The sequence below is a fragment of the Corylus avellana genome, chromosome ca6, assembly GCF_901000735.1.
Source record: "Corylus avellana chromosome ca6, CavTom2PMs-1.0".
In the NCBI taxonomy this organism is placed as follows: Eukaryota; Viridiplantae; Streptophyta; class Magnoliopsida; order Fagales; family Betulaceae; genus Corylus; species Corylus avellana.
Genome location: NC_081546.1, coordinates 14,007,550 through 14,018,588, shown reverse-complemented (window position 1 = coordinate 14,018,588; position 11,039 = coordinate 14,007,550). Strand labels below are relative to the sequence as shown.

The 11,039-nt window shown below is 35.6% G+C and overlaps 2 protein-coding genes across 3 annotated transcripts; both read right to left on the bottom strand.

Annotated features, from left to right (window-relative positions):
* Positions 1-300: 300 nt before the first annotated feature.
* On the bottom strand, positions 301-3,565 carry LOC132185898 (tropinone reductase homolog At5g06060-like). 2 transcript variants are annotated; one of them, XM_059599707.1, is made up of 5 exons: positions 3,427-3,565; positions 2,472-2,679; positions 1,241-1,457; positions 1,018-1,124; positions 301-669 (listed from the first exon to the last, which is right to left on the bottom strand). In XM_059599707.1, the coding sequence occupies exons 1-5, from the start codon at positions 3,507-3,509 to the stop codon at positions 484-486; spliced, it is 801 nt and encodes a 266-aa protein (XP_059455690.1). In that variant the 5' UTR covers positions 3,510-3,565; the 3' UTR covers positions 301-483. The 2 variants fall into 2 exon arrangements, with proteins under 2 accessions (XP_059455690.1, XP_059455691.1); XM_059599708.1 differs by having other exon boundaries at positions 2,472-2,846; positions 3,427-3,515.
* Positions 3,566-9,362: 5,797 nt separating this feature from the next.
* Positions 9,363-10,833, bottom strand: LOC132185210 (uncharacterized). The gene is made up of 3 exons (XM_059599014.1): positions 10,061-10,833; positions 9,580-9,994; positions 9,363-9,485 (listed from the first exon to the last, which is right to left on the bottom strand). The coding sequence occupies exons 1-3, from the start codon at positions 10,831-10,833 to the stop codon at positions 9,363-9,365; spliced, it is 1,311 nt and encodes a 436-aa protein (XP_059454997.1).
* Between the last annotated feature and the right edge of the window lie 206 nt (positions 10,834-11,039).

The following is an 11,039-nucleotide window of genomic DNA, read 5'->3' as shown; positions in this document are numbered from 1 at the left end:
AATTTTTTGGGAATGGTTGAAATTGTTTAATTTGTTTGTATTTCCTTTTTTTTTTTTTTTTTTCTTTTATATGCACAGAAGACACTTGCGGTGTGATGAACAATATATATGATAAATAGGATGATTACAGGAGGAAACAAATTTATTTCAGTCTGTCAACACAAAAGGAATCACATAAATTAAGTTTAGCAGCATAAATATATATATATCTTCAAGCACCAAAGTACAAATATTTTCTACGGTGTGTCAAATCAAAATTTTCATTTTATATAGAAAACCAGCGACCCCATAAGTCAGATAAAATCAAACAGGCTCTGCTGAAGCTTATTATAAATTATGAGATCGATACAAGTGACAAGCATTAATTAGATCTTAAAACAAACAAACATAAAAAAGACGACATAAAAGGAACAATTGGAGTTGGGAAATTTATTGAAAACAGCTTCAACTAAGGAGATTGATTTTATCATATCTGATCATCTGTCATTGTTCTAGGGCATTGAATCCGCTCACAGTCATCCCTCCATCAACATGGATTATCTGTCCAGTAATGTAAGAGGCTGCAGGTAGGCAGAGATACGCTACCAAAGATGATATCTCCTCTGACTCCGCAGGTCGTCCAATAGGTGTCCGTGAATTTATAGTTTCCAAGACTTTGCCTTTGAGTAGCTGTAATAATATATAATAGTATTAGGAATTAAGCGCAAGGATTTAAAAGGAGAAGAAAATTTACACAAACACAACCAAAACAAAAATATATACCATCACCAGAAAAAAAATATATATATATATATATATATATATGCTCATACAGAATTTTTTTTTTCCCCCTCCCTCTATGCAAATAGGGAAAATGTTATAAGGGATTTTCAAAAAACCCAAAAAGAGTATGCTTTTTATCAACAACAAATCCAAAACGAAAAATATAGTGCAGAAAATAAAACAAAAAAGAAAGAAATGGGGAAAACATATTCAATGATGATTATGCCAACAATTAAGACAAATTAATGCACTTACATTCTCTGTTAAAGGAGTTCTTGTCGCCCCAGGTGCGACGCAGTTGGTCCTGATATTGTCTCGTGCCCACTCACACGCCAAGCTTCTAGTAAGTTGGTTTAGTGCTCCTATATATATATATAACATGCAATTCAATTATTCAGGCCATTATGTAAATTTTTACAATATCCATAACCTGTTAATTATGAAAATAAAATTGCATAAATATACATATATTACGTACCTTTACTTGCTCCATAAATCGATAAGCCATCTATTCCCAACATTCCACTAACAGAAGAAATGAGAACAATACTTCCTCCTTTTGATTCTTTCATAAGAGGATAAGTGAGTTGGCTCATATGGTAAGTGGATTCAATATTAGTAGTCATGATGAATGTAAAATCTTGAGCCGTCACCTCTGTGGTTGGTTTAGCAAGGGAGGTCCCCACATTATTTATCTAAAACCAGTCATTGGTCAATTCTTTTTAAATATATGTACGCCTAGCTCTATTAAAACCACTCTTATTGGTTATATTTTTAGTGAATATGCATTATTATAAACAATAATCATAATGATAGTAGATGTATTACATGCATGAGCTAATTTTTAGTCAATATCCTTAAAGACGTTTATATATTTTGCAATTCCAAACAAAAACAAATTTTTGGTAATATATATATTACCATTGGATTATCAAATTCAATGGTAATAATTTTAAGGGTTAACTACCTAAAACTCCCCTAGGATTCCATTACTTTATTTTTTTCCCTTTGAATTTTAATTTGTATCATAGGAAGTATCTGTGGTTTTGATAAAGACCAAATTAGTCATTCCATTAGTTGACCGTTAGTTGATTTAATGAATATGACACGTGGATTAATTAAATTCGCATGTCATGAAATTTATTTTTATATATTTTAAATAAAAATCAAAAAATATATTTTTCAAAAAAAAAGAAAAGAAAAGAAAAATTAAAATGTTGGTTCAAGGGCTTTGTGGGGTCTTGGAGGGCGGTTTCACCACCCCTGATTCAAGGGGCAGCCAGAGGCCAAGGGGTGGCCGAAACCACCCTAGTGTGGATCTTGGCCAACCCAATTTTTTTTTTTTTTTGAAAAATATATGTATATATATTTTTTAATTTTATATATATATATATATATATATATATAAAATAAATTACATGACACGTGGCAAGATTTAATTGGTCCACATGTCATTTCCATTAAGTCAACTAACAGTTAACTCACGGAATGACCAATTTGGTCTTTATCAAAACCACAAGTACCTTCTGTGATACAAATTAAAACCCAGGAGAAAAAAAATAAAGTAGTGAAACCCTATGGGGTTTTAGGTAGTTAACCATAATTTTAAAAGATACATTACACTATTTGAGGGATAAAAGAAAGATAGAACTCTTAGGTATAGCATGACTTTTTTTCTTAATGAATACTACAGAAAACCAAGGACTTACAAGGATATTGAGTTTGCCATCAAATTGATGAGAAATTGTGTTCATAAGTTCTTCTCGTTGGGGACGAGACACAAGGTCACAGACTGAACCAGTGACTCGGAACCCCTTCGCCTCCCACTCGTGCAAGCACTTATTCAAATCACCTTGATTGCGAGAGCATGTGTGCACGGTCGCCCCAAGCCCTGCCAATTCCTCCACAATCGCATACCTATATATACATGCAAACATCCATCCGTTTGTCTCAAAACTCATGAAGCCAAAGCCATAAAAACAGAAAATTTCTTTTTGTGAAGCTCAAAATAAAAGCCAGTAAAAGAGAGAGCTGATAATAATTCGGTTGCCCCTAGGCCTGCCAATTCCTCTACAATAGCATGCCTGAAAACAGCATATAGTGACCGAATTTTCACAAAACAAAAATAAAAGCACAAGTTATATTTCCTAATTACAAAACAACAATTTCGTAGCTGTAGAATGATGATGACAACAAGCAAGAGAGTTCCAAAATGTTTTCCTACACTACAGATACAACAATTACCAAGAGAGTATTTTCCTTTTTGTTTTCTGATGAGAAAATAAATTAGATTTTTTGGGGTAAAGGTCAAGCCAAGCCATGGATTCTTAATTCTTTGCCCCAAATTTTTTAAAAAAGAAAATGAATAAATAGAGGGTTGAATCCCAAAACAGTTTTTTTAGCCATAAAATCCAAATCCCAAAGAGCAAAAGAGTTCAATGAAACAAACCAACTGATGCTCTAACTAAATATGGCTATACATGTACAATAAACTTCTAAACAGAGTTGCAATAAAAATAAAATGTCGCTTTAGATGGGTATTTATTTATTTGTTTATTTAATTATCTTTTAGAAATCTGCAGTAATTAGAATGATTTTTGAAGCAGAAAACAGAAACCAGAAAAAGAGTAGTAAGCAGAGAGAGCAAGAGAGAGAGAAGAGAACCCGATTCCTTTAGTTCCACCAGTAACAAGAGCTGTCATTCCCTGAAGAGACCACCTGCTTTCTTTGCTACCAATTTCAGCCATTTGATCCCTCTTTGACTCTTTTGTTATTTTAACTTGTGCTTCTCCCAATGGATTATTTTAACTTGTGCTTCTCCCAATGGATTATATAACGTTGTTGGTTGGCAGAAGATAAGATGCTTATGTAAAACTAAAGTGTCTTTGTCTGTTTCCCCCAGGCAATATAACTTGGCAAATGCTAACACTTCCTGTCCACACATGCATGGTTTCCTCTATCCATTGGATAAGAATCTGAATATCCGTATTTCAACGTTAAGGCCAAAAGAATCAAACATTCACACCGGGCTTTCTCTAGTTAAGATTTTAGCTTAAAAGTAATTTTTTTTTTTTTTTTTTTTTTGTTTATACAGTGCTCACACATGTCAAATGTCTGTTGTAGGAGGCTTACAGAAAAGACCAAAGGTCAAAGTAGCTCATCGTGAGATGACGGTGGAAACTAGCAAGAGTGAATTTGATAAGGTGTATGAACATAATGAAAGCAAGAAAGATGAGAGAGTTTGTGTACTTGTATCTTTATCTCTTATCGGGATTTTTCATCTTTGATTGGCAAGCGAGTTCAACGGACTGGTTTGCTAATGTTTTCTAGGATTGCTTTTTGCTCATTTTTTTTGTTTTTGTTTTGTTGAAAAGTAAAAAGACTTAACATATAATTCATTTCATAAAACAGTACTAAAATACTTAAAATTATTTTCACTATTATGTCATATTACAAAAAAAAAAAAACAAAAAAAAAACAAAAAAGTAAAAATCATCTTCGAAAGAGTACGAGCAAACGATTATGTAACATGTGCGTGTGATTATATATGTAACATTCTTATAAATTAGGTCACTGTTTTCTGCATAAGTAAAGAATAGTTTTATCAGGAAAGAAGAGAGATCGAAGTGGTGTCACGTGTGCAGATGTATAGAAGAGGTCCTTTTGAAGAGTATAAAGTTTAACAAATGAAGAAAATCTAGAAAAGAGAAAGATGGAGGACGTTCCCAAACAGTCCTCCAAGGCAAGTGCCAGAGGTCAAGGAGACTCATATGGAAAGTGGCGCATCTCGTGATTTTGTATTTTCTACCTTTCAAGGATGTTTTGAATGATCGAGGACATTAGGAAACACGTTAAGCTTAAGCAGAGACAAGCAACACGATCGAGGTAGTCAAGAAGGGTGGAAGCCGGGAGGTGTAACACTCTAAGAAATAATTAACTGGTAATTATCTCTTAGTACATCTTACTCTCAAATTTCCCTCCAGCATAAGGCAAAGGAATCAACATGAATCTTCATGAGAGAGCTTACATGCAACAACAAAAAAAAAGTGGGATTAGTGACGTGTCTACAGTGCAAGGCTTTTTCACACGTTACCAATTGGTGATGTGGCAATTGGTGACACGTTACTATCTTCCATTTAGTGACATGTCAACTTTGACGTGTCACCAAATGGTGATGTGTCGTTTTTAACACATCATCCATGGGTGACATGTCACAATGAAACGTTACCAAGGAGTGATGTGCCAAAGTGACACGTCACCAAATGATGATGTGTCACATTGACACGTTACCAAAGGATAATGTGCCAAAGTGATACGTCACCCCTTTGGTGTCGTGTTACTTTGGAACGTTACCCTTTGGTAACGTGTCAATGTGACACGTCATCATTTGGTAACGTGTCACTTTGGCACGTCAACAAAAGTAACACGTTCCAAAGTGACACTTTGGCACGTCATCATTTTCACTATTATGTCATATTTCAAGATGGGTAAACATGTCCATTCCTATGCTATTGGAGCTTACGTCATTGAGCCAACTAGGGTTGGCCTCACACAGGCATTTTGATCAGCAAGTACCGTTCGACTCGAATGCATCCATTTCTATGGAATCTCCGCCACCAACACTGAGCGAAGTCAGGTTGGTCTCACATGGCCATTTTGATGGGCAACCACATAGCAGCGCGGATATGGATGACATTGATGATAGTGAGACACAAACCCCAGAGGACATGGATGATGGGACTGGTGCCATGCAGCCCGATGACCGTACTCGGCAAGTGTTGGGTCTCAACCAGATTTGAACGATAGGTATGTATATATGCTAGTCATACCAATATATACGTATATACTTATGCATGTTCTATAGTTAGTATTCACTTTCAAATAATATCAATACTCATTTATGCGTTAAACATCAATGCAGATGGAAGTAATAATTTGGATGTGTTGACCATTAATGACATGCACAGGTTGTGAAATATCCCCGACGGGCAAAGGGTCGCGTGCGAGTATAATAATGTGTGGCAGCCCGTAGGACTAAGCGGCTCAAAATTTAGACCGATGACGGTAAAGATTGTCAGGAGTGAGGCTTTTGTCAGGATATGCGACTACTGAACGAAGGTACCACAGAATACGAAGGAGGATTTATGGAACTCCTTGATGGTATGTGTAAATTATATGTTATTAATTTATGATAGCATTTGTATTTTATTTTGTAAACGACACTGATGGTGAAAATATAATTTAGGGTCAATAATTTCTCAATTTTTAACTTATGCAGACGCACTTCTACATTTGTCCTGACTCGAATATTGACTCAATCAAACATGACGCATTCAGAGACAAGGGCGCTAAGCTGAAGAGTTGGAGACACAAATTAAAAAAGAAACTTAACATTCGCCGGGGCGATACTCTTGCGACCGTGAGGGCGAGACTGGGGCAAAACTGTGATGACGCCTAAGCCAAGGCACACGACAATAAGCCTGAATATGCTGATCGGGTTCAAGGGGTTGGTTCAAATATTCTACCTGTGCGCGGCAACATCCATTCGTATTATACACCATCCTAAGCATGGTCACAGAACCCTAGAAACTCGACGGTCTCACAAATGATTGAAAGATCAATTGAAGCTGAAATGGAACAGCACATGGCACAACTAGCTACACAGAAAGAACAGATGGATGTGATGTTGGCCCACCAAAAGGAGCAGAATAATCACCTTACATAAGACTACATCAATCTAATTATCAATTAGATTTTCACTGACCCACTATTTATTTTAAAAAGCCTGTTAAATCATTATTTTTTAAAAAGTTTAATTAAACTAATAAAATTAATTAATTCTTTAATTAATTATTTAATAAAGTAATTAGGTATCTAGGTATGGTTCCCAATAATTTCCATAAATTATTTTATTCCTTAGGATTCATATATATATATATATATATATATATATATATATATAATATCTTAATGTACTTTGAATTATTTGCTTTAAAAATTTTCTCTCATTTATTCTATTTTATCTATATAGATAGATAAGTATACTGCCAACTATCCTACATATATATATAATTATGTGTAAACCCTGTCATACCCATATATACACGTCAAAGTACTCCCTATATACACATGAACACTCTGTATCTTTATATGTATTTTTATAATTTAAGGTACTCCATATGTGTATATGTTTATAACTACTTTAATCATCACTTGTTCCCACAAGGGACAAAGTAGATGTGAGCTATGGCATCATGTGAAGGGTTAACAAATCCTTTATTCTCCACTACAATACAACAAGGCAACCAAGGCAAGAAAATACTAAAATCTTGACAAAACACTTGTGCTCTTAAATAAGAGTGTATATATATATTCTTCTTTATTATTATTATTATTATTATTAATTCGTCCATTCTCATTGTTAACCTAAGCTAACCCCTTTTTAAAAATTTATGAGTCAACTAAAAATACCCTAAAGGGACTTAGGATTGTCACACAATTGGTGTGAGAAAATGAGCGTAGAAAAGTAAGAGTGTGTGTAGGATTACTTGTGTAAGAGGTATGAAATCATAAGAATTAACCAAGTGCTGAATTAGTGACTGACTCAGCAACAATTTGTTTTTAGAAAAAGAAAAGGGAGGTAAACAAATTGAAAACGTAGAAGAAAAAAATCATTTATATTTTTGGTTTTAAGAACATAAAATTGATTTGGTACTGATGTTTGTTTCTTGCTTTGTCTTGTAAAATATGTCATAAATTGTCAGTAAATTAAATTATATCTGAAAACCTATAGGAAGTGACAACTTATTTAATTGCATACATACGCACATTATACAAAGTCAACAATGTCAACAAGTTTCGAGCAAAAGCGCCACCATTATCATACATTGTGGCATATTACATACATCTACGACAAGCAAAATAAAACGTCGTAAACCAAAGGTAACGAGGAATGTGATAAGTGTTTAATACATATACATATAACATCGTCGTAAACCACCATTGTAACTAACATAAAAATAACATCACTAACGTCATTGTGCAGCACTACATCTTCGGCTCCTTAGTACCCGGGTAGCACTGCGTGCACCACCATGATGTGATGACCTTGTCTCACTAGCTTTTGCCTGTGGTTCATATTAAGGTCCATACAATGCGTTAGCAAAAATAAAATAAATAGAATAAAATGTGAAATATTTTATTTTGTTTTACCAGTGACTGAGTAGCTCTACGTGTACGAATCGTTGGAGGTGACGACCTTGCTTGTCCTTCTTTTTGGGGCTGAGATTGTGATCTCTATAATGCATTCAGAAAAGAAAAATAAATAAATAAATAACTAAAACAAAAAAAAAAAACAAAACAAAACAAAAAAAGCCAAAACATAAGTGCCAAAAATTACACATAAAGTCGCTCGATATTTTGGCATAGCTCATCGCATACTAACAAAACTAATAATACAACATGTTGTATGACTATTAAACCATTTAGTTATTTCTAGTTTTACCTGTGACTCATTAGCCATACTGGTACGAACAGTTGCTTGTGATGACCCTCCTGCTGCTTCTGTGTGTGGTCCATATTGTGATCCCTAGAATGCATGCATTAACCAAACATAGTCAGAATGGAACATTTTCAGGCTAAGACAATGTAGTATCATTTTCAATAAGGTAACTAAGTTAGCAACAATAATACTAATATTCCTCTATTCAATAAGTAATAAGTTAAAAAATTTTGGCTTTACCTATACTCGAGTAGTATCATTTTTTGGCTTATATTTCTTTGGTTTCCACCTCTTCCGGTCTTCCCTCAAAGGTAAGGCACAATCTTTGTAATTATGCCCTAAACCCCCACAATTTCCACATCTTACAACATAGCCACTACGAGTTAGCATGTAGGGGTTAGTTGGCTCATCTGGCGCTTTTTTCCTAGCAATCTTTGGTCTACCAAGAGCCCTTCTAATGATAGGTGGCAGAATCTCATCACATGCATCATCAGCCGGCCATGTATCCGAACCTTCAATGCCATATACTCAAGATGCATATCCTTGCATGTACTTGTCCATCTTGTAATACACATTCAAATACTTCTCCGGCTTTTGCTTATGCATGTAAATTGCAGCACAAGCAAAGGATCCCATTCAATTGCCTTCTCGCATATGTGCACGTGTGGTGATCTAACCTAACTAAATGCCATGCATCGTACACGTGGTCGATCTCGAACTCCAGTTCATTTTGCCATCGACTTATACAATTTCTTGCATCACTTTTTGATCTCTCCAATTTTTTTTGAATCTTTGGGCATATTGTGTATTGCGCTACCCGGACTCCATTTCTTTTTTGCTGGAAGCGTGCCATTATCATCTAACGGATTTCTTCAACCATTGTCAGGATCGGCTTACCCCTAGCTTCTTTAATCCAAGCGTTAAAGCTCTCAGCCAAGTTGTTCAATAGCATAACACTTTTGAATTGGCAGCTAAAAGCATGTCTGGACCATGACGTTTTAGGTACATCGGTCAGGTAAGCGTGTGCTTCTTTATCCATTGACAAAATCTTCGCCATGTAGTGCTCAAATGCATAAATATTGGCTGCTCGTGCAGCCCCCTACAGCTCATCTTTGAACGCTTTTCCCGTACACCCTCTAGCTTTGAAGTTTGCATGTAGGTGCCGAACACAAACACGATGCTCAGCATGTGGCAACACTACATCAACTGTAGTTCTAAGGCCCTACATACATGAATATAACATTGAATAATATGTAAGAACATAATAAAATTTTAATTGATCAAAAAGAATCTAAGCATTTTATGACACCAAATACCTTCTGTCTATCAGACATTATAGTCCAACCAAGTCCACCTTCTGAGCCGCATAAATCTTCCAGCAAAATGGTAATAAACCATTGCCATGACTCTTTGGTCTCGGCCTCAGCCACTGCAAATGCTATTGGGAACATGTGGTCGTTTCCATCCTTGCCTATAGCACACAACAATTGCCCCACATATTCCCCCTTCAGATGACAAGCATCTAAACAAATAATTGGCCAACAGCCATGCTTAAAACCCTTCTTGCACGCATCAAGGCAAATATACATTCTTTGGAAGAATGCTCTTTCTCTCTGAATAAAAGCACTACTACCAGGGTTAGTGCTTCGTACCGCCGACGCGTACCTCCTTATGAGGCGATATTGCTTGGAATAACTACTAAAGAGTTGATGCAATGCCTCATTCTTTGCCCTATAGCAACAAGCAATGGGAACGTCTATGTTAAGGTCTCTCTTCACCCTCTATCACAATGCATACGGGGTCCATGTAGGATCATCCTTGAAGTCCTTCTTATATGTACAAATCATGTAATAGACATCGTATCTGGTGTTTTCGTACTGATTACCACAAGTATGAGTCAGGTAGAAAGTTTTAATCTGTATACAGTTTCTTGTAGCATCAATAGAGGCGTGAATCCTCCATGCACAATGTGTTTCTCTACATATTGCACTAACTCTACCAAAGTCATTGTGTTTGTAGTTATAGTCGAACCCATTCTGCACAACATACAGTTTAAGTGCCCTCTTGAAAGAATATATATCTACAAACTGATCTTCTAAGCCAAACTTCACTGGAATTTTTAAGTCATGTTTCTCATTGAACTGCCTATACCGCTTCTTATTTTTTCCACTGTCAAAATCACTGCCCTGCAAACTCACAAGACCATCTCTTTCATCCTCAGATTCGTCATCCCCAAACTCAGCTTTTTTATCATTTATATTATAGTCAACCTTCTTCCACCAGTTGGACGTTCCATCTTTTTCTTTATTGACCTCATCAGCATCGTAGTATAGTTCTTCATCCTCACCATTAGTTACTTCACAGTCACTCAACAGCTCTTTTATGACTTCATCAATATCCTGAATAACTTTGGTCTTCCGTGGCCTACCATGTCTTTTGTTGTTTTTAGCTGTTTCTGGCATGGTGTGAACACGGTCATGAGCATTGTCCTCCACACCGACATTACAGTTGTGCACCACACCAACATTAACGTTGTCCTCTTCATCTTGCAATACATGTTGAGCATACATTGTTTTTCTTCTTATTCTTCTTACTGAGAAAAAAAAGAAAGGATCAACAACCATTACAATTTACCTAAACCCTAAACACAAATAAGCTTAATGCTTAATCAATAAATTTTTTTTAAAAGAATATAAACATGTGTACCAACCTCGACTGGTGGTCGGTTACTTGCCTGCTTGCTTTCTTGGAGGTGCACAGTCGCTAGAAGTCATTT

Coding starts and splice junctions, on each gene's coding strand:
- LOC132185898 (XM_059599707.1), bottom strand. CDS start 3,509: ATGGCTGAAATTGGTAGCAAAGAAAGCAGGTGGTCTCTTCAGGGAATG. Junction 2,680..3,426: donor GGTGGAACTAAAGGAATCGG/GTTCTCTTCTCT, acceptor ATGTATATATAG/GTATGCGATTGTGGAGGAAT. Junction 1,458..2,471: donor ATGGCAAACTCAATATCCTT/GTAAGTCCTTGG, acceptor GACTGGTTTTAG/ATAAATAATGTGGGGACCTC.
- LOC132185210 (XM_059599014.1), bottom strand. CDS start 10,833: ATGTATGCTCAACATGTATTGCAAGATGAAGAGGACAACGTTAATGTT. Junction 9,995..10,060: donor GATGATCCTACATGGACCCC/GTATGCATTGTG, acceptor TTGTTGCTATAG/GGCAAAGAATGAGGCATTGC. Junction 9,486..9,579: donor TAATGTCTGATAGACAGAAG/GTATTTGGTGTC, acceptor TCATGTATGTAG/GGCCTTAGAACTACAGTTGA.